This window comes from Bactrocera neohumeralis, chromosome 6, assembly GCF_024586455.1.
Source record: "Bactrocera neohumeralis isolate Rockhampton chromosome 6, APGP_CSIRO_Bneo_wtdbg2-racon-allhic-juicebox.fasta_v2, whole genome shotgun sequence".
NCBI classification, from domain to species: domain Eukaryota; kingdom Metazoa; phylum Arthropoda; class Insecta; order Diptera; family Tephritidae; genus Bactrocera; species Bactrocera neohumeralis.
The window spans coordinates 60,547,262-60,573,100 of record NC_065923.1 but is presented as its reverse complement, the minus strand read 5'-3'; the positions used below and the strand labels follow the sequence as shown (position 1 = coordinate 60,573,100).

Here is a 25,839-nt window from a genome sequence, read left to right as displayed (position 1 = left end):
CTCGCTCTAACCAATGGCAAATATCGCATGCTGCCTTGTTCTGACAGAATTTATACATTTGTTAGCAAATCTCTTCACAGTATGTTACGGGTAACAAATTCTTTTGTTAGCGCAAAGCTTACCTATGTGCTATGGATAACAAAAAGTATTTGTTACCCGAATATCTGTTAGTGTTATTATTTTGGTTATCAGTTTGTTACCTTTAACATGTAATCATGTTAGCAGGAACTGCTCAGTTTGTTACTTCTAGCAAATTCAATTATTTTAAATAAAAGTCATTTTTTTTAAATTATTTTGCTTTATTTAATAATAAAATCAAAATCAGATATTAATTAAATTAATAATATGCCTATTATTATTGCATTCGGCAGAAAAATTATATACAAGTTATTTGAGTATAAAAATTATAATTGTAAAAATTCATATTTTTAAAAGTAAAATTAGACACTTCAACTTAAAACTAATATATACAACTTAAAACTAATATGTACAACTTAAAACTAATATTTACAACTTAAAACTAATATATATAAGTAATAATAATAAAACTTATATTAGTTTAGCCCTTAGTTTATGTTTCTTCTGTTTAAAACGATTGTGGCTTAAGGCCACAAATCTCCGGAGCTCCCCACATATACTGCTTTTATCCTTGTCAGGAAATATATCTAAAATTAAACGTAATAAGTTAAGGCATTCAAATATATACCAGTAAAAAAACTTACCAAAAACTAACCCTACGCACTTTAGTTTTAGTAGGGGTTTCTTCTCCTTGCGCCCCTCTAAATTGTAATGGTACATTACATCGTCTGAAAACAAACCACGAAGTACGCCGTCCACACTGCCTTTTGCGCCCTTTGATTTCAATATTAGCCGCATCTGTAAAAAAAAATTACAGTAAATTATATTACAATCGCATAATATTTAAAAACGAAATATTTACCATAGCATCCGTGCTTTCCTTTTGGGAAAGTTTGTCTTCCACGAAGCGCACGTGCTCTTCCGATGACATGGGCAGTTTCGAAGCGAGCTCCACGTAATGCTCGTCCTCCAAATCACCGGTGATGCGGCTAATTGAATGGTGCGTCTTTGCCGCAATGACGCGGCATTCGCGCAATAATTTACTTTGCGCCTGCCCCTCGGCCTTCTCTGGCATCTAGAAAATTAAAATATAAAAATTAACTTCTGTTTTAATTTGGTACTGTAATACTGCGTTACTTACTTTGTCTGTTAGGGACTTCTCAATGGCAGTGAGACGGGTCTCAATAGCATCCAGCTTCTGGATTATATCTGAAAAACATAAATGTATTTTTATAAAACAAATACTAATATATTTATATATTAATACATTATACCTGCATGGCCGCCAGACGATGGTGACGGTACCACAATTTCTGATGGTTCTGCTGGAGGAGCGCAAACGAGATTGTAAGAATTTGGTTTAAACACTTTATCTGTAAAAAAATATTATTAAAAAATTAAAAATATTTATGTTCAGTACAACCTCTTTGGGGGCCCAAAGGTTGTGAGCATTCCACTTCGGAATCGATTTCTTCTACGAGGTAATCGAAATTCATTCTATGAAAAATCATAAAAAAGGTGATGAATGAGTGGAACTAAAAGAATTTTATCATCTATAGGTATGGAAAAATACTTATATTTAATATCTAACCTACTTAAAACTACCTCATTTTCTGAAACTTTACCTACAAGTATGCCTAAATCTTCAGAAGCAATTGGCTCTTGAAAATAATCGTAAGTCTCAGAAAAAAAAGGCCTATAAAAACATCGCCCTCTATTTTTTCGCCAATGAGTTTTATCGGCCCTGTTTTCTCTGAATAACAAAAGCTATCCTTATCTTTTTTAAAATCTCACGAAAATACCCCAAATTTTTAAACTTTTCTAAAAGCTGCATACATATTCTTTCTCTCATAATATCTATTTTTTAATTGCTGCAATACTTTATCCGGCTTTTTTATCATTTTCTTCAATGTTTGCATATAATTCTCAAACTTATATGCGGAGAAATTATCAATCGCGCCAAACCGTCTTACGCAGTCAGTTAAATGTAATAAGCCGTGTACATTAAAACTGATTAGGTGTTCGCCGTGTATACTTGAAAACAAATTAACAAATTCTTGCAAAATTTTGTCAGCTACATTTAATTGGTGTTCTTCTGACTGCTCATATGAAAGAAGTCGAGTTCCGACATGAAGCAAAAGAAAATGATAGTACAGGCATTCATCAATGCAGTCTTTTAAAACAAATATACCTGTATATAGCAAAATTTGTCGGAAATATTTCCTTTAGAAATAAGCAATTTTAATAATTTTTTCATTACACCTAAGTCTACTAAATGCATTGGTTCCAAAGGAAACTGTGAAACCATATTAAAATTTGCAGATTCTAATATAATTTCCTATACTCTAATCTATGATGTTCCCCATCTCTCCTAATTCTAAAACTTTCATCAGTTCGCGCTGATCCTACATTGGTTGAAAAACTCACTCTCCCTTTTAGATAACGACTTGAGCATACACATTTTGGACAACAATTTTTCCCTGTATGAGAGATAACTCCAGTCACAAAGGCGCGAGCAGGTGAATCACAGGTAAAGGACCTAATATCGAACTGTTTTATTAACTGATTTCTACCTACTTTCAGTCCGTTTGCTCTAAGAAGACCTACCTCATTACAAAAATCTCTAAGGAAATCTTCAGGGTTATTTGGTTTGCTTCTTCTTTGGAAGCAGGCAATTAAAAACGGACTAACATGAGGATAATTGGCTATTGAACCCATGACAGGCCACAGACAATTTTTTGACGACTTTGTTAATTGCAGTCCGTCTATTCCAACGTCAATATCCACCTTTTCGTAATTTTCTAAGAAGTCCAATTCTTGAGAATTCAGTAACAGTTTTCTCTGTGTGCTGAGCAGACGGAATCTTCTCTCCTTGAGAACGAGGGGATGCAAGATTTATGAGGTCAATAGCGGGTGGGGGCATACTTTTTAAGAAAGATACAGTGGTATCTTCATCAGACGGACGTTTTCGTTTAGGTTTTGGATTCTCATCCCGAGTATTTAGGCATTGAAATGATTGAAACAGCGTTTCATAATGCCTAAATTTTTCAGTAAGGGTTTCAAGCTCTCGACCAATCTCCTTGAAACCATTGCGCGCTGCTTAAAAACTTTAAACAATTCAATTTCAGTTGATCTGCATTTCAAGCAAGACCAGCGCAAGCCCTTACTGTCAAGAATGGAATCCAAAAAAATCCTACCTGTCAGTCCATAAAATTAAAAATTAAGATGGGCAAGCCCATCACAAAGCCAACAAGAAACATAGCGTTCCGACTCGCTTTTCACAGAGCAGTTCGGAAAGTTACAAGTCATAATGAACCAAAACAGTATTAAACAAAAATATAAAAAATGTTAAATAATAAAAGTAAAAAGCGCGATGACAAAAATATTTATAACAAATGAATGCAATAAAATAGTTAGTTATCAAAGATAACAACCAATGTAGCGAGCAGTTTGAGATGCACTGTAACACACGAAAAGTAAGAAACTTGCGATCAGCTGTGGACAAAGATGGAAATGAATAAAAACAAGAAAGAAATTTAAGTAAGCAATATAAATTAACACTAACAATTGCACTATTTAAAATGTAGCAACAAAAACAAATTGAAAATGACTCGGCACAATAAATTAAAATTAGCCAGAACAGAATTAAAGTAAAATCAATTGCTTCACTAGCACAATATAACACTGATACTTACCTTAAAAGATCACTTAATACAAAAATTTTCACAATAAAGTTTTAAATATAAATAATTCGCCAGAGCACCAAATTTACAGCTGAGCACGAGAAGGGTTGCCAGATTATGATTGCATCTTCTCGACGTTGAACCTTCATTGTGTTTGCTGACGTGCGTTTTTTGCTGCACGGGGGGGGTGCGTATCTTGGCTGCAACAGGGTAGTGGTCCGAGTCCATCTAAGGACCTCGGAGCGCTCGCACGTCTAAAACATTGGAGACGTGTCTTCCGTCTATCCTAACATGATCGATCTTGTTGGTTGTTTTTCGATCCGGAGACAGCCATGTGGCATGATGAATTTTCTTATGCTGGAATCTAGTACTACAGATAACCATATTTCTGGCCCCGGCGAAGTCGATTAGCCTCGATCCATTTAGAGATGTCTCGTCATGGAGTCTGAATTTACCGACAGTAGTGCCAAAGATATCTTCTTTGCCCACCCTGGCGTTAAAATCTCCAAGCACAATTTTGATATCGTGGCGGGAGCAGCTCTCATAGGGCGCTCCAAGCGCTCATAGAAGGCATCTTTGGTCACATCGTCCTTCTCTTCCGTCGGGGCGTGGGCGCAAATCAGCGATATTCGAATTCTCTCAAAACTACGCTTTCCCAATTAGAGAGAGAAATAACTCCGGCAATTTATAACCGATCGACTTCAAATTTTGAGATTATCTTTAGAAATGAATTTGCATATAAAGGCGTAAAGAAACTTCGATTGATTCAAAACTTTTTTATTATGAAATTGTTGATTAAAATTTTATTTTTCTGTTTCAATTCTTATCTTTTTAAAATTTTCCTGCCTATTTCAATAATGTTGATGATGAATGTCTTTCTGCGGCGCACTTCAAAAACAAACAACCAAAGAAACAACCCGTTTTTTTATTAAAGACAACAAAATTAACCGAAAAATAATTTTTCATTAGCTTAGGATTCACAATTGATAAGAGTTTCCTTAGTTTTGTGAAGAAATGATTACACCAAGTAAAAAATTAATGTATCTGCACATGATTTTATATTCGCTATAGTGACCATACGCCTTAAGAACTCGAAATAGTCTCTTTAATCCATAGTATATATGGTGCAACGCGTGTGAAAATACTCGGAAAGCCCTTCACCGTGCATGTCTTCGTATCGAAACCAAACGACGTTATGCCAATCAAATAATAAGATTCTATATTATTTTGTATATCACGAATCATCAACGGTCCACCGGTATCACCTTTACAGGCATTTGTATCCTCGCCCATTGCGCACGATTGCCGATTCGATGAATATATAATGCCATAATCCACACCCAAATTTTTCATTCGCACCACACACTCAACGAGATTGCGTATTTGTACAGTTGCCTTCATTTTAACTGGACTACTTGGAGCTAAATTGGTTTTGCCCCAACCGGTAACTTCTGCACTAACATTAGCGTAACCTAATAAGTCCTGATGCGGTGTCACTGGCAAGCATATGGGACTAACAAAATCTGTATACTCAACTCTATGCATAAGCTGCAAGAGAGCAATATTATGGGATTGTTGTTCTATATCAAAATCTGGATGAATGATTATGTTAGCCAATTTCCTAGTGATGGGTGGCGGTGCACAGAAAGCCTCACGTTTACCGGCACGTTCACAATCCTCACTCATAGTTATATCCCATTCGCCTAGAAGAACTTCGAGGAAAAACCAACCCATTTTACGGTTCAGATTGTCATCTACACAATTTGCTGCGGTTAATACGAAATATTTATTAATAAGCGAGCCGCTACAATATGAGCCCTTGATGTTATCTGTAATGGAGTTATTTTAGGGCTTTCCTTTTAAATTTCTTTTGTGTTTAATAAATACCTTTATTTTCATATACAAGCATTACAGTCCATGGAAATTCATCAATAAGGGTCTTCTTCTTCTTCTTAATTGGCGTAGAAACCGCTTAAGCGATTATAGCCGAGTTAACAACAGCGCGCCAGTCGTTTCTTCTTCTCGCTACGTGGCGCCAATTGGATATTCCAAGCGAAGCCAGGTCCTTCTCCACTTGGTCCTTCCAACGGAGTGGAGGTCTTCCTCTTCCTCTGCTTCCCCCGGCGGGTACTGCGTCGAATATTTTCAGAGCTGGAGTGTTTTCGTCCATCCGGACAACATGACCTAGCCAGCGTAGCCGCTGTCTTTTAATTCGCTGAACTATGTCAATGTCGTCGTATATCTCGTACAGCTCATCGTTCCATCGAATGCGGTATTCACCGTGGCTAACGCGCAAAGGACCATAAATCTTTCGCAGAACTTTTCTCTCGAAAACTCGCAACGTCGACTCATCCGTTGTTGACATCGTCCAAGACTCTGCACCATATAGCAGGACGGGAATTATGAGTGACTTATAGAGTTTGGTTTTTGTTTGTCGAGAGAGGACTTTGCTTCTCAATTGCCTACTCAGTCCGAAGTAGCACCTGTTGGCAAGAGTTATCCTGCGTTGGATTTCTAGGCTGACATTGTTGGTGGTGTTTACGCTGGTTCCAAGATAGACGAAATTATCTACGACTTCAAAGTTATGACTGTCAACAGTGACGTGAGTGCCAAGTCGCGAATGCGACGACTGTTTGTTTGATGACAGGAGATATTTCGTCTTGCCCTCGTTCACTGCCAGACCCATTTTCTGTGCTTCCTTGTCCAGCCTGGAGAAAGCAGAACTAACGGCGCGGGTGTTGAGGCCGATGATATCAATATCATCGGCATACGCCAACAGCTGTACACTCTTATAGAAGATGGTACCTTCTCTATTTAGTTCTGCGGCTCGAACTATTTTCTCCAAAAGCAGGTTGAAAAAGTCGCACGATAGGGAATCGCCTTGTCTGAAACCTCGTTTGGTATCGAACGGCTCGGAGAGGTCCTTCCCGATCCTGACGGAGCTTTTGGTGTTACTCAACGTCAGTTTACACAGCCGTATTAGTTTTGCGGGGATACCAAATTCAGACATAGCGGCATAAAGGCAGCTCCTTTTCGTGCTGTCGAAAGCAGCTTTGAAATCGACGAAGAGGTGGTGTGTGTCGATTCTCCTTTCACGGGTCTTTTCCAAGATTTGGCGCATGGTGAATATCTGGTCGGTTGTTGATTTGCCAGGTCTGAAGCCACACTGATAAGGTCCAATCAGTTTGTTGACGGTGGGCTTTAATCTTTCACACAATACGCTCGATAGAACCTTATATGCGATGTTGAGGAGGCTAATCCCACGGTAGTTGGCGCAGATTGTGGGGTCTCCTTTTTTATGGATTGGGCATAGCACACTTAAATTCCAATCGTTGGGCATGCTTTCGTCCGACCATATTTTACAAAGAAGCTGATGCATGCACCTTATCAGTTCTTCGCCGCCGTGTTTGAATAGCTCGGCCGGCAATCCATCGGCCCCTGCCGCTTTGTTGTTCTTCAGGCGGGCAATTGCTATTCGAACTTCTTCATGGTCGGGTAATGGAACGTCTGCTCCATCGTCATCGATTGGGGAATCGGGTTCTCCTTCTCCTGGTGTTGTGCGTTCACTGCTATTCAGCAGGCTGGAGAAGTGTTCCCTCCATAATTTAAGTATGCTCTGGGCATCGTGACTAGATCACCTTTGGGGGTTCTACAGGAATACGCTCCGGTCTTGAAACCTTCCGTAAGCCGCCGCATTTTTTCGTAGAATTTTCGAGCATTACCCCTGTAGGCCAGCTTATCAAGCTCTTCGTACTCACGCATTTCAGCCTCTTTCTTCTTCTGTCTACAAATGCGTCTCGCTTCCCTCTTCAACTCTCGGTATCTATCCCATCCCGCACGTGTAGTGGTCGATCGTAACGTTGCGAGGTAGGCAGCCTGTTTTCTCTCCGCTGCGACACGGCACTCCTCGTCGTACCAGCTGTTCTTTTGCACTTTCCGAAAACCAATGGTTTCGGTTGCAGCTGTACGTAAGGAGTTTGAAATGCCGTCCCACAGTTCCCTTATACCGAGTTGTTGACGAGTGCTCTCAGAGAGCAGGAGTGCAAGCCGAGTAGAAAATCGTTCGGCTGTCTGTTGTGATTGCAGCTTCTCGACGTCGAACCTTCCTTGTGTTTGGTGGCGCGCGTTTTTTGCTGCACAGAGGCGGGTGCGAATCTTAGCTGCAACAAGATAGTGGTCCGAGTCGATGTTAGGACCTCGGAGCGCACGCACATCTAAAACACTGGAGACGTGTCTTCCGTCTATCACAACATGATCGATCTGGTTGGTAGTTTTTCGATCCGGAGACAGCCAGGTAGCTTGATGAATCTTCTTATGCTGGAATCTAGTACTACAGATAACCATATTTCGGGCCCCGGCGAAGTCAATCAGCCTCAACCCATTTGGGGATGTTTCGTCGTGGAGGCTGAATTTACCGACCGTAGTGCCAAATATACCTTCTTTGCCCACCCTGGCGTTAAAGTCGCCAAGCACGATTTTGACATCGTGGCGGGGGCAGCTCTCATAAGCGCGCTCCAAGCGCTCATAGAAGGCATCTTTGGTCACATCGTCCTTCTCTTCCGTCGGGGCGTGGGCGCAAATCAGCGATATGTTGAAGAACCTCGCTTTGATGCGGATTGTGGCTAGACGTTCATTCACCGCAGTGAATGATAGTACTCGGCGACGGAGTCTCTCTCCCACCACGAATCCTACACCAAACTTGCGCTCCTTTATATGGCCACTGTAGTAAATGTCACAAGGACCTACTCGTCTCTGTCCTTGTCCCGTCCATCGCATTTCTTGGACGGCGGTGATGTCAGCCTTTGTCTTTACGAGGACATCAACCAGCTGGGCAGCGGCACCTTCCCAATTAAGGGACCGGGCATTCCAGGTGCATGCCCTCAATTCGTAGTCCTTATTTCGTTTGCCATGGTCGTCATCAAAAGGGGGGTCTCTCATCCGAGGCTGGTTGTAGCTCTTCACTGGGGGTGTTTTTTACGTGGCGGGTCCCAAACCCAGCGCACAACCCTTGTAGGGAATGTTTCGCCTTCTCACTTTAGCTCGCCTTCGAACGGATGTTCTTAGGCTACCCAGAGGATACTTGGTCAAAGACCGGAAGTAGTGAGCTGCTTGAGCCATGTGTAAAAGAATCGTTTCTGGCCACTCCCAAGTGAATGGCGATCAGAGAACTTTCCTCACTTGCGTGAACTTCTACACATGACTCCATCCTCCAATAAGGGTCTTACTTCCCCCAAAAATACGTAGATTTAGAGGAATTTTTCCACATTCTCTGCCCTTGGGCAAGGTGCTTCGCATTTCCTTTGAATCATCCAGGGGAATCCATTTTATGCTTTCCTAAAAGTATAAAGAAATAAAATTGGAATTAGTCGGAGTCTGTTTTGAAAAACAGAAGAGTCTATCGCTGAGGGTGGATTTCTGGCCTCGCTTTATCAGATCTTTTTAAAATTATATTATATGGGATTTTAATTATAGTAAGTTATCATTGTAAAATCTTTGTAAACGTAGCCCTATTTCTTTGTCTCAAAGTTTATCTTACCTTTTATATCAAATACAAAAAAATTCAAACAAGAACTTGATTTTGATAAACAATTTATTCGGAAATTAATGCCTTGGACAACAATTCATGTTAAGATTCGTAAAGATATCTTGCCAAACACAAAAGTTTTCCATATACGGACATGAATTTGATCGTTCAGTCTGCATGACATATATATATATATGTATGTATACATGCTATGGGTACAATATCGGCGGTTTAACATAAAAGAAAACAAGTAAGGAAGGGCTAAGTTCGGGTGTCACCGAACATTTTATACTCTCGCATGATAAAGTGATAATGGAGATACCGTTATTAGCAACTTTATTGCGAGAGTATAAAAATGATGCCTTCTGAATTACTTGAAAATATAAAAAAGAGATATACCGATATTTTCGGTAAAAAATTAGATTAGGCACTGAGTTCTTCGTGTTCGATATCAGGGACCTTGAAAAGTTATAGTCCGATCACGACAATTTTTTCACAAGTGATACCTCAGCTCAAATACCGTATTTGTGTAAAGTTTTATTCCGCTATCATCATTCATTCCCAATGTATATACTATTATACAGAGAAGGCATCAGATGGAATTCAAAATAGCGTTATATTGGAAGAAGGCGTGGTTGTGGACCGATTTCACCCATATTTCGTACATGTCATCAGGTTGTTAAGAAAATATCATATACCGAATTTCATTGAAATCCGTCTAGTAGTTCCCGAGATATGGTTTTTGGTCCATAAGTGGGCGACGCCACGTCCATTTTCAATTTTTAAAAAAAGCCTGGGTGCAGCTTCCTTCTGCCATTTCTTCCGTAAAATTTAGTGTTTCTGACGTTTTTTGTTAGTTTTTATGGGAGGTGGGCGTGGTTATTCTCCGATGTCTTCCATTTTTTAACTGTATATGGAAATGCCTGAAGGAATCGACTCTATAGAGTTTGGTTAACATAGCTGTGGTAGTTTCCGAGATATGTACAAAAAACTTAGTAGGAGCAGTGCCACGCCCACTTTTCCAAAATAATTACGTCCAAATATGCTCCTCCCTAATGCGATCCTTTGTGCCAAATTTCACTTTAATTTCTTTATTTATGACTTAGTTATGCCACTTTATAGGTCTTCGGTTCGCCATTTTGTGGGCGTGGCAGTGGGCCGATTATGCCCATCTTCGAATTTAGCCTTCTTATGGAGCCAAAAAACACGTGTACCAAGTTTCAACTCTACTCGTCACCCTGATCACTTTGGTATATATAACCCTATATCTGACTCTTTTAGTTTTAGGACTTACAAACAACCGTCATGTGAACAAAACTAAAATACTCTCCTTAGCAACTTTGTTGCGAGAGTATAAAAAAGGAGAAAAGAATACAAGTATGTATGAAATTTCAGAACTAGTTCGCGTATGCGCAGATAGAAGGGCATGGCTACATTGACTCAGTTCCTGATACTGTTCGTTTATACTTATATTTATATTTTAAAGGGTCTCGAACGTTTCCTTTTGGGTCTACAAGCTTTTTGGCAAACTTAATATACCTTCTTCATCGTATCAATATATTCAACTATTATAATCCTTAAGCAACGATGACTGCTGTTTCATAGAGTTCCTTAGGATTATATTCTCTATAATAAATATATAATTCATATTGATAATTAAGTTCTGAGGGATATATATAAATAAGTAGATACATATATATTATATTATAAACTTTTATTACCAGCTTCGCCTTCAAATCAATTAATACTACTGGCTCTCTACGAAACACTCACCAAGTAGTTGTAAATTATTTGTTTTAATTAAAGTGCCTCTATTTCGTACTCACAACTGCCGAAGAGCCAAAATAAATCAAGAGAATAATAACTTTTGCGATAGCCATAATCTTCTTAATGTTCACCAGAAATATACTTATTTCCGCTAAATTTATGTAGCTCCTCTTAATGAAACAGTCGAGTGAAGACTAAGACAATTTTTTGCTCTCTTCACTACATTCTGTAGTTGAAAGGCAATATAACTGTTTCTAATTGGAGCTAATTCGGTAAATTTGGTCACGCTCTATAGATCCAGTCTGAGAAAGTCTTTACACTCTTCATTTGCGGGGCGCGATTTATAATTTTCGAAAGAAAGAATCTTTACGTAATTGGCTTAGACCTTTACGAACGACGAATAAAGTTTATGAGAACCTCTTTTTGTATCGAAGCGATTGTACAACTGCTTTCACATTGTTTGAACTCAGTTCTATTTTTAATTTTGAATCGATGAACCAACTCGAAGTAGTAGCGAGCCTTACTACTGAAGAGGAGTACGTCGATAGAATTGATTTGTTTATAACAATAGTAAATATACAGAGTACCTTGATTGGATTGGATGTTTTGCAGCCAGGAGGTAAATTCGGCCGTATTCTAAAGAAGCTTTCCCAACACCGAGCCGAATTGGGTAGTAACGGTGGCCTTACCGAGTCAGGGGGTTCTGGCGTAGTTGACCTTTGAGTTCCCCTTTATTTGCGTAGACCCGACGACTCACCTCGTTGAGCCAAGGGTCGTAAGAAGAGGATGAATAACGACACAACAACTAAAACCAAAACAACGTCTACGACCAGGGAAAAACCAACGTACACGACAAAGGACAACGGCAACAACAACAGTAGCAGCGAATACTTCCGCAACTCCCCAAAGCAGGCTCGGCTGCTCGGACTCAGGGGAGTCGCAAAGGACTTGCGCAGCAGGAGGCACTGGGAAAAAAAGAGGAAGCGCAGGGGAAGAGTGCAACCTCTACCACCAACAGGTAGTCCTGGTGGTCGTGATCATCCTCGTAAAAAAGGAATGAGTGATGCCAGTTTAAAGCACTCCAGGAAAGAAGAAATTCTGGAGAAGCCGAGAGGATGGCCATGAAAAGGGTCGGAGGCAACATTGCCTCCTCGGCTTTGAAGGTGCGTAAGGGTGGAAATACCGCATCCGGTAGTAAGCGGATAAGTGGGGTTCGGAGCCGCGTACCAGTAAACGATAATCCAACCGGTAGGTCTGTACGAGTACGAGTTTGCTCTGAGGCTCGTCAAGAACCAGAACACAGGGATTAGTAGCTCGGCCTGGCGAGTGGTAGAGAGCAAGATGGAGAATTCCGGATGAAGGTTGAACCTGTGTGTGGACGACGAGTCCTACAAATTCATCCGGAAGGCGGGCCTCCGTCTGAATTACCGATTCAACTTGGTAGTCATGAGGCTCTACAAGCCGAAGGCTACCGAGAAGAGCGGTACGGACGCAAAGTTGCAAGTAGACGAGGAGGCTACTCGTTTCTGCACCAGTACAGCCGAGCAGACTGCATCTGGGAAAGCCACAGTGGAAGTCTCGGCAGTGAAGCCTCCACGCAAGAGCTCCTAGAAGGATTTCAGGACATGGATGACAATGCGAGAGACGGTGCAGATGAGAATCAGTTTCTCATAGAACCGATCCTATAGTGCTCCCAGGTGTAGAGGTTTCCCAGGTAAACCTGCATCGCGCGGCGTCAGCATCCGCTGTAATCGCGAGCAGGGTCTCGTCGGATAACCCGGGCATTCTGATAATACAGGAGCCACAAAGGCTTTGTAGAGCCTAGTGGAGTACTGCAGAAAGAACATACTGCCTCTGATCTGGGGTTGTGATACGAACGCACCCCACACTAAATGGGGTAGTACCGACTGCAATTCACGAGGTGAGTCTCTCGTTGAATTTATTATAATATGTAATAATAATTTAAGTATTGAGAATGTAGGTTGCGTCACTAGTAATAGGAGGGAAGTGCTAGACATCATCCTTAGTAACGAACTCGTGAAGGGGCTGATCTCACAGTGCGAGGTGTCGTCAGAACCTTCGTTATCGGATCACGGTATCTTGAGATTCGGCTTAAGGGTAGAGGTCACGCAAATTCCCCCAAAATAATTTCCAAAACACTATTTGGGCCACATATCGATATGTGGCATATGTTAGAGCTAAATCTTTAAGGGAATGGGAAGCTAGACAGAGGTGCAACCCCCCTAGGACTGGAGTGCAGGCTGTCTGCTCCCGACGGCGGCACTTGAAGTCGTGCTGGAACTCACCCCGCTACACCTAGTAATCAATCAAATTCCCAAACACACTCTGCTCCAAATGACAGCAGAAGGGTTTTGCAAAGGTAAGGTAATCTCTTCCCAACGTATAAATGAACTAAGGGGCGTCAAACCACTGGCTCTTCTCCTTTAGGATAGCATTACCAAAAAGGAAAACTTCACTTGGAAGTTTAAGAATACCCTGAGCAGTAAAGCCAAATGGAATGACTCCTCTCTCGAGCTACTGCTAATGGACTGCGCTGCAGTCTGTAGGCGCAGGATTAAGGCCTTGGATCCATGTTTCCAAATAGGGATCACATCGCTTCTTTAACATCTAGCAGTATATTAGAACTTATCTATTTTCTGCGGCTAGTTGAGCCTTTGTGACTTAGGAGAGGGCACAATAGACCCTAGGTTGCAGTGCAGTCCTCACTTACTTATCTAATCTAATCTAAAGCTCTTGATCTATTTTATAAAAATACACTTGATTGATACGTAATATCACATATTTTACTTCGATTCGAAGCCAAGTCTGTCTCACATTTTCAGATTTCAAGTGGTTGGATCTATTTGGGTCTTTTCGGTTCCAATCATTTGCAGTACTCGCCTAGAACACTTTAAGAGCTAACTGAGGTCTACATTTATCGCCTTTACTTGTGTAATCTAGTTTTAACCAATTATCATCTGAAACTAATCTCATGTGTTTTTGGTCGTCTGATATGGATGAGTTTCTATTCAGCCCAAAAAAGTTATGTTATCGAAAAAACTACTTAAGTTACGCAGAAGGTTATGACTGTACATTCTACCCCTTTAAAGTCTGAACGCTTGCTTTAGTATCTTGGTTTGCAAACAAATAAGAGGTATACACATGCGTCTAATACTTTTATTTTAATTGCATAGACATAACGTATTATATATTGTATTTTCTGGTTAAATATTACATTCATACATTACAAGTGAATGTTATCCTTTATCCATGGCAGATAAGCCTGGACGCGTGTATATATACCTGGAAGATTCTTCCCATCGCATGTAATATCCATACTGGAGAATAACCCAATCAAATAATATGCCGGTTTATTCTCTTTCGAATGTTGAACCATGAGCGGCCCACCTCCATCTAGTTTGCATGCGACTTTGATATCGTCCATAGCACATATTTGCAAGTCCGGCGAGTAACTGTAGTGCAGACCCGATACACCGCGATTAATTCTATTCCTACAAGCATTAAGTTCAAATATTTTTACAGTTGCTTTCTGTTTTATTTGACTCTCATCTCTTGTCAGAGTTTCACCCCAGCCAGTGATTTCCGCAGTGCTGTTCGGCGCACCGATATATCCCTGATCCTCATGGTACGGCAAACATATAGGACTAATGAAATCGGTAAATTCAACTTTTCTTATCAAACGTAGTAACGCTATATCGTTTTGTAGTGTCTTTTTGTTATATCCTGGATGTGTGATTATCACATCTGCTACTATATCCATATACATGGGAGCGCAAACGGATTTTCTGCTACTAAATTTTTCACAGTCTCGTTTGTATGAAATGTCCCATTCTCCGAAACGTACACCAATAAAATTAACACCTTCCTTAGGTGCAAAACTTTCATCGACGCATTGTGCTATGGTGAGCACATATTGTTTAGAAATGAGTGAACCCATGCAGCCTGCGCCAAAATCTTGGGTCTCTGTAAGTAGAAATATACAGTTTTCTTTATAAGTTTTCGGCTCAATGTCTGTTTTCTTTTAGTAATTACTTTTATTAGAGTATAACAGTAAGGCAGTCCAGGGATATTCATCTATATGCGTGTCAGTCCCACCAAATATACGATCTGATACACCGACTCTGCCACATTTTTTGGGGTGTGGTATAATTTCTTTCCTAGCCATCTCGTTCCACTCTTCTATATCCTAGAAATGTTATAAAGAAAACGTAGAAGGGGTTATTTAGAAATTATTGAATTTTTTATTGGATTTTGAGGTTAATATAACATCGGAAAACGGTATCACAGCACATATTCTTACTTCAGCTTTCAGCTCGGAGTGATCATGTGAATTTGCTGAATAGCCAGAAGTTACACGAAGGTAAATCAGACGAATGCGGTGGTTGTGCCACGATATTAGTTGAAAATGTGGCGAAATGATCACGAATAACCAATGCAGTGTGAGATGGTGCATTATCGCACTTCTTTCTTCAATAAATTCAGACATGGTAAACATGGACACCGTTCTGACTCAATTGAGAATATAAAAGCTAAATCGAAGGAGGCTCTGATGGCTATCACGACGGAGGATTTTTCCAAGTGCTATGATGACTGGAAAATTCGTTGGCATAAGTGTATTGCAGTGGGAGGGGATTACTTTGAAGGAGATGAAATTGATAAATTTCAGCTTTCAATTTGATCACAGTAGCATTTCGTTTAGCAGAAGTCTACTTATAGAAGTTAGTAGTATTCGCTTCACATCAGACTAATTCTTATCAATTTGTGTCTGAAATTTTAGAATGAATTCATTACTTACATATACATTCGAACGTAACTACTCCCTCCGACCTACATAATCGAAAGGAACAGTGATTTGCAACAGACGGCACTCAAGTATAATTAACTCGTTAAGTACTCTAATTTTATCAAACTTAACCGAAGCTTCCAAACGGTAGCCTCAACACTTACTTGGATAATCTTACGATATCTCATCAAAATCAGCAGAGCTTATAAGCAGTTTGAAATCTTGTTCTTTAATTACTCTAGAAATCGGCAAACTCAATGTAAAGAATTTTATATCTAACGATCCGTCTACTGATGCAAAAGACAAATTTAATTTCAAGTCCGAAGTAATACTCACCAATTGTGAAGCAAAAGACATACAAAATATTAAAGGAAGAATGTATTTAGTAAGTGCCATAGCGTATTTGATTTCATCTCAAGATAATTTTGGTACTGGAGCAGGTACGCAAACTTCTGAACCACCTTCTGCTAGTCGGGCGTTTGAACTGCGCCAAATGTCAACTACAACTTAAGAATTCTTAATTTTTCATGTTCATATATAATGTTTATATTTTATATAGGTATGTATGTATGTATGTACGAGGTTTCCATTTTACTGTATCCAATTAAACGAAAATTAGTTAAATATGTCAGCATTGCTCGTATTGTTCAATTTAGAAAGGTTCATTTACAAACAAATGCACAGCAAAAGATTTATGTAACTTATTTCAGTGTGGAGAGCCTCTTTTCGATGTAATTACATATAAGCTTCGTTTTCTTAGATTATTATATTGAAGTATTTTCCACTCCGTTGGAAGGACCAACTGGAGAAGGACCTGGCTTCGCTTGGAATATCCAATTGGCGCCACGTAGCGAAAAGAAGAAACGACTGGCGCGCTGTTGTTAACTCGGCTATAATCGCGTAAGCGGTGTCTACGCCAATTAAGAAGAAGAAGAAGATTTTCCTTCCGATCTCCTTTCTTAGTGTAGTAGAACTACGGACGGTAAAATGTCTAGATCTCAAATTGTCATTTCAAACGTAAAATCATCCTTCCATTGCTATCAGCTATAAGCGTTTCACAAACTACGAAAGTATAACGTTCTAATCGTTTTGAGTAACGTGACCTTGCTAGAGCTAGCTCACCCAATTATTAATTTCTCGAAAGGCTACCGAAGGGACTCTTTATCTCTCCGCTCAGCCCAACATCGCAGCCCGCCTGCTAAACGAAATCCTAGTATAATGTATATTGGAGTAGTCCAGTATAAATCACTTTCCCTCTCTTTCTTTTATTCGTCTCTTCAACTACTTTACTTAAACTTAAGCTTAATCTTTTTATAAAGCTCAATTCTCTCATTTCTCCTCTGGTACTCTTTTAAGATACATAGTGCGTTCCAAAGTAAAGAAGACTTTTGCGATAGAATCTGCTATCTTTATCGATTGTCCAGTGATTTCATGACATTTCATCGATTGGAAGTGAAGTTATTGCGTTTTAAGTGTCAGTATGTTTGTGTTATCAGCGCGAAAATGAGCTTCGAACAAAGAGCCAACATTAAAATTTGTTTTAAAATTGGTAAAACTTTTACAGAAACGATCAATTGATGAAACAAATTTATGGCGATGATTGCTTATCCCGTAGCAGAGTGCACGAGTGCTTTCAACGTTTTCAAAGTAGTCGTGAGGACATAAATGTCGATCAACATGTGAGCCAATGGAAATCCGTGATCACCGGAAATTCCATCAAAACTGTGCGTGAATTCATCAAAAATCATTTCATCAGCATTTTGACCGAACATTTGGGTTTACAAAATGTGTGTGCCGTTTTTATACTTACTACATTTTCTACCCAGAAATCTCGTCGCTTCTATTCAACGCTGTTGATAATATTTTTGCGCCTTACCATTCCAAATTCTAGGGTAACTTTTACCCAAAAATATATTTTTATTGAATAATAAATAAATATATCATATTGTGAGAGCATGTTTTTCTTATAACTGTGCATATTAGTGCTTAAAATTAACAAAATCGGGCGAAATTCGCCCTAGACCCCATTTAACTAACATGCCTTGTGTAATTGAAGGTACTTCCCTGGTCTTAATCCTTGCAAGTTGCAAGAATATACATTGTTCGATTGTACCCGAACTTACTTAGCTCGTTGTTTTTTTGGCTGCCTGAAAATCACCCCGCTCTAATTGTATATAAGTTAACTACCGAACTATTTATCTATCCAAAACTGTTCTTATCCAGGGCATGTACAGACGAATACGCGTATAAATAGCTGGTGGCTTCCTCTCTGTGCAAGATTGCTCCACACTAGAAAAAATGCCTATCAAATAATAAGAAGTCCTACCACTGGGTTTGTCTAAAATCATAAGTGGACCCCCCGTGTCGATTTTACAGGCAATTTTGTCGTTGCCAACAGCACACGATTGTCGATAGGGATCATAAGTATGCCCGAAACCTATATCATCATGTGTAATATTGCTTGTGCATTCTTGCAGATTGTGTATATTGACTGTAGCTTTCAATTTTTATTACTATATGTTTTCTTTTCCGTTTCTCCCCATCCAGCGATTTCGGCTGTGGTATCGGCAAAGCCCAGATATACTTGAGAATCCCATGTTGGCAGGCAGATGGGACTAATAAAGTCCGTATATATGACTTTTCGCACCAAACGTACTAAAGCTATATCATGTAACATTTTCTTTCTGTCAAAATCTGCATTAATTATAACCTCATCGATTTTGATATCCTGTACAGGTGGCGCACAGAATTCCACATATCGGGAGTCTTTCTCACAATCCCTTTCGGTGGCAACATTCCATTCGCCCAAACGTACAGCTGTCAGATTTATACCGCTTTTGTAAATCATTTCGTAGTCAACACACTGTGCTGCTGTGATCACATGGAATGAATTAATAAGCGTCCCGGCACAAGCGGATCCCAAATCACCGTTACCTGCAAAAGAAGATGAATATATGGATATATGAATTCTTCAAACTCTTTTGGTCTTAAAAATTTTCTTCATTACTTCTATTGAAATATACAAGCAGTGCGGTCCAGGGAAATTCATCGATACGTGTTTCAGTTCCACCTATAATACGATTCGATAGATCCACCTTGCCGCATTCATTTTCTCTTGGCAATATACCAGTATCGCTCAGATCAAGCCATGAGTTTACCTTGAATTTTTGAAAAATGCATAAATCGGTATTATGAAGTATCTCATACTACTCATCGTATTCGTGTGCTTCTCTCCCTATTTCTATCATTTTATCTTTGTATTTCCACCCGTGACCTTCAGCCTTCAATATATTTCCTTCCGTGGCTCTAAAAGCCTAACGATCAGTAGAAGAAATTAACGCTCACGCCTATTTTTTCGCTAAAGAAGACCAATTAGGAGAAAACCGTTACACCAAGTTTCAGATTGAAAGCTACGCCAAAACTGGACTTAAATATCCTAATTGCTGGATATAGGAATAGGGATAGTATTGGAAATTTAAATGTCAGCAATATTGATAGCTCATCAGGAAGAATGGAAGCGTATTACTCTGGGAAAAATTGTTAAAGTCTAAAAGAATTAAATTCTGAATAAGAAAGAGCGAGGTTGAATGTTATTACTTCTTTCGGGCGTTTATGGTATGATTTCATTAGTATTGTGGCAGGCCGGCGAAGTATATGTTAGTGATTCTGCAACTATTTAGCCTTTGCAATCACTTTATTTCTGACACACAACTCAGGAAAACTCAAGCCCGTGATAGTCTGGTAGTCTCTTTTACGCTGCTGTTAATATTTCTTAACTTTTACCCAAAATATATTTCTAAATAATTTTTTGAAGAACTCTTAGGCTTCTCAACTCCCGATTTCTCGACTGTATTAATTAAGGTCACTGTACTTGTTTTAATACCATATACAAATTTTTCTCTCTCTCTTTCACTTCCAATTACACCTTTTGTCTTAATACTCACTCTGCACTTATCCAAGAAAAATACGCTGAAGCATATTATTAAAATTATGTGCTTTGAAAAAGTCATGATGCCATCAATTTTACATTCAGTGGTGAGAGAAAAATTTACACGAAGTTATAGACCTCTTACTGCTTGACACTCTTACAAACTAACTTGAGGTTTTGATCATAAATAATATTTCTGCGAAGTAATAAATTCGTTCACCCTTAAACTATTTACAATGTTGGGTGAAAAAATATGAATTTATGGTGGTTAAAGTCTATATATTGTATATACCTACGCTATTTAATGAAAAACAGTTGGGATCATTCAGATGCCATGTCTTTTGGTATGCTGTTTCGTTTAGCGCTTTTTTAAATCAACACTGGGATGCCCGACATCAATAAGAAAATTTGCAATATCATTAGAAATGAAGTAACAAACAAATCTTTGAAAAGATTACGGAAGAATATTTGGTTAGTTTTGTAGTATATGCAACAATAAATTGTTTTGAAAAATTTCTAACTATTGAAATCTAACGACTTTTGGAAATATCCAAAATATTATAGAATGAAAAAAGCGATTCGAAACTGTACGAGATGATTTCTAGGGTTACTTTATGCCATTATTTTTTCATCACTGTATATAAATGTCACTACTTTAGTGTAACAAAACGAATAAATAATTCAATAATAAGTAGTTCATAATAAATTTTAAATTATTCATTATATTTAATAACCATGTTAAATAAAATATACTCGGTAAAAATTATTAATACAGAGAAAACCAACAAATCTTACTTGGAGAACCCTTCAATGTCGAGGTATATTGTCTCAAAAGATGATTCCTTTGACGTGAGAAGAGTTTCTAACTGAAAAATTAGATCCATTGAAACATCTCTATAGAGACTTCTAAAATTTGGAAACTAATCTGTAACGTAACGGTAATGATAGGTAATATCTACATATATACATTATAAAATTTAATTCCATATTTAAATACTCGTATGTATCTCTCAGATGCTAATTCGAGTTTGAATTGTGATTATGAATATATTGTTCGACAGCAGAAACAAGTTTTTCTATTGTTTAAAGCAGACCATCTCACGTATTCAGATTTGCGCTCAAACAAAAAAGTGAGAGAAGAAACCAAAAAACTTTGTGGAGGATTGCATTATAATATACCTAATTATGAAGAAGAAACATACATACCTGTCGCGGTTACTCGAGTTAACGTTGATAATCCTAATTCATATTTGCGTCGGTAGGGTTGTCTGGCTATAATAAATTAAAGTATTTACCGAAGGTTATGAAATTCAGAGTTCTATAGTTATGTTTATTGACGCTGTAATCGAATAAAGTATATTGCTATATATTATCAGATCATCCTTACACCGCTGACTAACAAAGACAAACTATTCAAAGAACAGACAACTGAATGAATAGGGCGATAAAGAAATGATACTTGTTGGCTTTTTCAGTTCGATTACTACACTTGGAATTATGCTTTAAAAATGGAAAGGCCTTACAGTCTTTATTGGATCTTTGGTGGCCCTGGGTTTAAGATCAAACAATTGCAATTTCAAATTAATGCTCCTCCCATCTGTGTAAAAATTTGAATAGTTTTTAATATATTGATATATGTATATACATGTTTGTTTACATTGAAACTACGAATTAACGACTTTTTGAATCCAATCGATTTGTGGATAAATACGTGTATATATATTTGGTGAGTTCCTCAGCTCACATGTGCCTTCCACGCTTGAGAACACCCCGATCAAATAATACGAAGTAATTTTATTTTTCGTATCTTGAACCATAAGCGGAGCACCGGTATCAAGTTTGCAGGCCGCTATACCATCACCCATAGCACAAGTTTGCAGAAAAGATGAATAGGTGTAACCATAGCCCCCACTGCGAGTAATAGTATCCACACAATCGATGAGATTTAGTATTTTTACCCTTGCCTTTGTTTTAGTTCTACTACGCGCAGCTGCTTTATTTTCACCCCAACCCGAGATTTCCGCTGTGCTATTAGCATAGCCTAAATACTGTTGGCCCTTTTGTAGCGGTAGACATATGGGACTAACGAATTCTGTATATTCGGCTTTTTTGGTCATACGTATCAAGGCTAAGTCATTAGTCATCTTCCTTGGGTTGAACTTCGGATGTATTATTATATTAGCGATGCCTCTTTCCTCAGGTGGTGGAGCACAAAATTCACGGCCACTTTGAGAATTTTCACAATCCGTTTTGGTTACAATATTCCATTCGCCCAAGCGCACCCCCTGCAAGGTTATATCAGCTTTAATCTTATCCTCGCTTACGCATTGTGCTGCGGTGATCACGTAATATTGGTTAATCAGTGAACCCATGCAAAGTGAACCCAATTCGCCGGAGCCTGTAAGAAATGGTTTTGAGTTTTTTGATTTTTTTTACTTTTTAGCAACAAAAGTTGTGCATGCAGCATACTTTCGTTTTTGTATAGAAGTAACGCTGTCCAGGGAAATTCATCAATATAGGTCTCGCCGCCGCCCATAATACGATTCGATATACCGACCTTGCCACATTGTTTTTGGGTAGGCAAAATTGCGGTATTTGCTAGATCAATCCAACTATTGCAATGCTAATAGTACGAAAAAATTGTTAACTTTCATAGTAAATTGAAAAGTAAAGAGGTTACAAATAAGTATGATTATTTTGCCTGAACAAAATGCTTTCGCGGGTAAAGTTTACAGTCCTTGGTCCTACATAAAGCCGGGTTCGTTACTGTTATATATAGTCAACTCTCACGGGCACAGTAATAAGAAATGCTCGGTAATGGTTTAATGATTCAAGAAATCTATTCATTGGCCATATCTACCACATGTGTTAAATTCGGCTAGAAAACAATGACCATAATATAAACAACCTACCGTGTCTTAACGATCTGTGGATGACACAAGTTAATATTGTTCACTCTTAATCATGTCTCGTTATTCTTTTCGTCTATTTTTCATCGTAAATATTTTTCGAAATTTCGTGCTTTTAACTGTTTGATAAGAAATGTTATAACATACATCTCATATTGGTTTACTCGGTCATAGGAGAGTTTGGAAGTGGGTTTTAGCACCACTAATAGTTAATCTATTTTTTCACTTTTGGTCTTTTGGACAAACATAAAAACAATTTTATTTTCTGTATGTATTAGTACTATAAGAAAGTATATCTTTATCTAGAAATTTATATTGAAAACGCTCTCGTTTAAGTTCTTTTTTTTCGATCACCTTCTATGCAATTTGATCCTTGTTCGGTTCCAGTTTCAAAGCTAACCAGCTGAGACTACTAAGGTTACCTAGTAACCTTCGCACAGTGTGGTTGCCAGTCGCAAATATACTCAATAAATCGTATAATCAATTAGGAGCTCTATTCCTTACGTTTCAAAATACTCTGACTTTATTTTTGAGAGATGGGTTTTTTGTTGTTGACAATGCCGTGGTTTGGATAGTGGCTGCTGAAAAAGTACACAGCTATAATTAGGTACATTTTTTCCTCAGTGAAAATTTTAGCGCCAGCCGACTGTAAGCTTACGTTCACCCACACTCATTTACGGTCTTATATAATCACTAAATTTCCATGATAAAAACTTACAACCAATAACTTTTCCGTCGGAAAAATACCGCAGAAAAATAAAATAATTACTGCCAATATAATCATCAGGCCATGTATTTTTCGAAGAATAATCTTCTTATAAATTCCAAAAATTTTAGACTCTAAGGTTTACTTATGTATTTCACCGCTCAATGTGCGATCTCAAGATCTACTTATATCGGGTGATTTTTTAAGAGCTTGATAACTTTTTTTCAAAAAAAAACGCATAAAATTTGCAAAATCTCATCGGTTCTTTATTTGAAACGTTAGATTGGTTCATGACATTTACTTTTTGAAGATAATTTCATTTAAATGTTGACCGCGTCTGCGTCTTTCGAGCATTTCGGCCGGAATAGCCCGAATTTCTTCGTAAATGTTGTCTTCCAAAGCTGGAATAGTTGCTGGCTTATTTCTGTAGACTTTAGACTTGACGTAGCCCCACAAAAAATAGTCTAAAGGCGTTAAATCGCATGATCTTGGTGGCCAACTTACGGGTCCATTTCTTGAGATGAATTGTTCTGGCCATAGAATCGCGAGCTTGTTGAATCTTGTTGAAACCACATGAGTCAACATTTAAATGAAATTATCTTCAAAAAGTAAATGTCATGAACCAATCTAACGTTTCAAATAAAGAACCGATGAGATTTTGCAAATTTTATGCGTTTTTTTTTTTAAAAAAGTTATCAAGCTCTTAAAAAATCACCCGATACTATATATAGTATGTATTTAAGTACTGCGGTGGAGTAATGCGCGTATAATTATATTTCCCAAACGAATGCTGTTCCTAATAATTGTTTTGCTTCACATAAAAATAAATATATGTACATACATATAATGCCTATACAACTTTTTAACTGCGTCCAATTGAAAAAAATATATCCATAATTCATTATCACTGCTGACTATGGTATGTATATGTATGTACTATACGTACACTGAACGAATTCCTTGGCAAAAGTAACAAAAATAAGTTATTTCGATAAGAGTACGTAGGTGAGTAAACAGTTTGCGCATAAACGATAACTTCGATACAGCTAGAAATCGTGAAATTCCATAAAGAAACGTCACAATTTTGACAAATATTAAATATCTTATCTATCTTATGTCTTGATGAAGAAAGATTTGAATACTATTCGCAAGTTTAAAATCAAAATATGTTTTGCTCTTACAGTGTGAAATGTGATTTGAATTAAGGCGAGCAACTGAATATGTTGAACCCACATCATGTTTCATTTGTGCGTGGTTTCGGACTTACAAAATCCTCGGAGTAAGAATCACTATGACGCTTCACCTAAAAGAAGACAATATACAAGAGAAACGGCAGATTCGGCAGTTCTCTATTTAAGATCTAATTTTAACTGCTCTGTTTTCTGAATAAATGACGTTGTGCATAATCTTAAGCTTTATTCAGATTAGAATGAATCTTTGCCAGCCAATCAAACAGTTTGCTCCTTAAAAAAAAAGCTTTCAAACCAACTAATTTGTGCTGATGGGTACTAAAGAAGATGACTTTATTAGGCACATATTCGTTCGACCACGCTTCAGGCAATGTGAATATGTTCTTAGTTATAAACTACTGACTCAGATTCTTTCGTATTAAAAATATTAAATAAATAGGGAAACCCGAGATTTGATGTAAATAATTGCTATATTAACTTCTTGTTCTGCGAAAAGTGTAAAACAGCGATACTAAAATATAAAGAAGATCGTGGTTATTAATGACAAAAACTCAACAGTTCATATCCGTACTCTCAATTATAACTCAGCAACTCTCACAAAATTTTTCATAGCTTTCAGACTCAACTCATTAAAGCCACTCTGTGTGTGTTATTCAAATACTTAGGAAGTAACCTTTTAGGAATCTATGTACGATGAAGGTATCAATCAAAATATATAAATAAATCAAGAACATATGTTTCGTTTATTTCTTTAAAATGTGAAATGGATAAGTATATTATAATCAATAAAATTGAAATTTGCGTAACTCCAGTTTACAGACAAACTATTGTTCAGTTACATGTTCCAGATTCTTATGCGAATTTTCGATAGCGTATTATCTCAAAACTGTCTGAACTCCCTCAAATCTTCTCCCTATTAAAAATATATAAATTATTTTTTAACAATTCTTTATTCTTATAATTCAAGATACCATTTTGTACGTGTCCCTAAATTTACCAGAAATGGTATAGTGATACCCCACACAAGGTTCTGTGGCAAAAGTTCTGTGTATGGAATACTCAGAAGTTAAGAACTTTGATTGGTTACGGATTTGCAATTATGTATTTGCACGCTCATACATTGTGTAAATGTTTAAAAAGCAATTTCTTTCGATGTGGCAAAAGTATCAAAGCAGTGTACTAGCACAAATTGATGACAAACATTGGGCTTACAAAAGGTGCTCAACTTTTGATTGGATGTATTTTTTCAT

The 25,839-nt window shown here is 38.0% G+C and overlaps 4 protein-coding genes and 1 pseudogene across 4 annotated transcripts; all 5 read right to left on the bottom strand.

The window, feature by feature from the left end:
* Window positions 1–484: 484 nt before the first annotated feature.
* On the bottom strand, window positions 485–1,700 carry LOC126763216 (uncharacterized). The gene is made up of 6 exons (XM_050480524.1): window positions 1,502–1,700; window positions 1,353–1,451; window positions 1,220–1,287; window positions 941–1,153; window positions 723–876; window positions 485–665 (listed from the first exon to the last, which is right to left on the bottom strand). Exons 1-6 carry the CDS (start codon window positions 1,587–1,589, stop codon window positions 550–552), a joined length of 738 nt encoding a protein of 245 aa, XP_050336481.1. The 5' UTR covers window positions 1,590–1,700; the 3' UTR covers window positions 485–549.
* Window positions 1,701–4,678: 2,978 nt separating this feature from the next.
* Window positions 4,679–5,670, bottom strand: LOC126762815 (serine protease easter-like). The gene is made up of 2 exons (XM_050479858.1): window positions 5,649–5,670; window positions 4,679–5,590 (listed from the first exon to the last, which is right to left on the bottom strand). Exons 1-2 carry the CDS (start codon window positions 5,668–5,670, stop codon window positions 4,845–4,847), a joined length of 768 nt encoding a protein of 255 aa, XP_050335815.1. The 3' UTR covers window positions 4,679–4,844.
* An 8,611-nt stretch (window positions 5,671–14,281) lies between these two features.
* Window positions 14,282–16,345, bottom strand: LOC126763207 (serine protease easter-like). The gene is made up of 3 exons (XM_050480511.1): window positions 16,193–16,345; window positions 15,106–15,259; window positions 14,282–15,036 (listed from the first exon to the last, which is right to left on the bottom strand). The coding sequence occupies exons 1-3, from the start codon at window positions 16,250–16,252 to the stop codon at window positions 14,297–14,299; spliced, it is 954 nt and encodes a 317-aa protein (XP_050336468.1). The 5' UTR covers window positions 16,253–16,345; the 3' UTR covers window positions 14,282–14,296.
* Window positions 16,346–17,819: 1,474 nt separating this feature from the next.
* On the bottom strand, window positions 17,820–19,483 carry LOC126762814 (serine protease easter-like; annotated as a pseudogene).
* Window positions 19,484–21,448: 1,965 nt separating this feature from the next.
* LOC126763209 (serine protease easter-like) lies at window positions 21,449–23,551 on the bottom strand. Its single transcript, XM_050480514.1, has 3 exons — window positions 23,412–23,551; window positions 22,254–22,407; window positions 21,449–22,182 (listed from the first exon to the last, which is right to left on the bottom strand). The coding sequence occupies exons 1-3, from the start codon at window positions 23,475–23,477 to the stop codon at window positions 21,449–21,451; spliced, it is 954 nt and encodes a 317-aa protein (XP_050336471.1). The 5' UTR covers window positions 23,478–23,551.
* Window positions 23,552–25,839: the final 2,288 nt, after the last annotated feature.

Bases quoted from the DNA above. Each gene is read 5' to 3' on its own strand.
- LOC126763207 (XM_050480511.1), bottom strand. From the start codon at position 16,252: ATGGCACTTACTAAATACATTCTTCCTTTAATATTTTGTATGTCTTTT. The intron at 15,260-16,192 runs GTGAGTATTACT...TAACATTTCTAG, and splicing joins TGTCTTTTGCTTCACAATTG to GATATAGAAGAGTGGAACGA. The intron at 15,037-15,105 runs GTAATTACTAAA...TTCTACTTACAG, and splicing joins ACTGTTATACTCTAATAAAA to AGACCCAAGATTTTGGCGCA.
- LOC126762815 (XM_050479858.1), bottom strand. From the start codon at position 5,670: ATGCTTGTATATGAAAATAAAG. The intron at 5,591-5,648 runs GTATTTATTAAA...ACTCCATTACAG, and splicing joins GCTTGTATATGAAAATAAAG to ATAACATCAAGGGCTCATAT.
- LOC126763209 (XM_050480514.1), bottom strand. From the start codon at position 23,477: ATGATTATATTGGCAGTAATTATTTTATTTTTCTGCGGTATTTTTCCG. The intron at 22,408-23,411 runs GTAAGTTTTTAT...TCGTACTATTAG, and splicing joins CGACGGAAAAGTTATTGGTT to CATTGCAATAGTTGGATTGA. The intron at 22,183-22,253 runs GTATGCTGCATG...CATTTCTTACAG, and splicing joins ACTTCTATACAAAAACGAAA to GCTCCGGCGAATTGGGTTCA.
- LOC126763216 (XM_050480524.1), bottom strand. From the start codon at position 1,589: ATGATTTTTCATAGAATGAATTTCGATTACCTCGTAGAAGAAATCGAT. The intron at 1,154-1,219 runs GTAAGTAACGCA...TTAATTTTCTAG, and splicing joins AGAAGTCCCTAACAGACAAA to ATGCCAGAGAAGGCCGAGGG. The intron at 877-940 runs GTAAATATTTCG...TTTTTTTTACAG, and splicing joins AGGAAAGCACGGATGCTATG to ATGCGGCTAATATTGAAATC.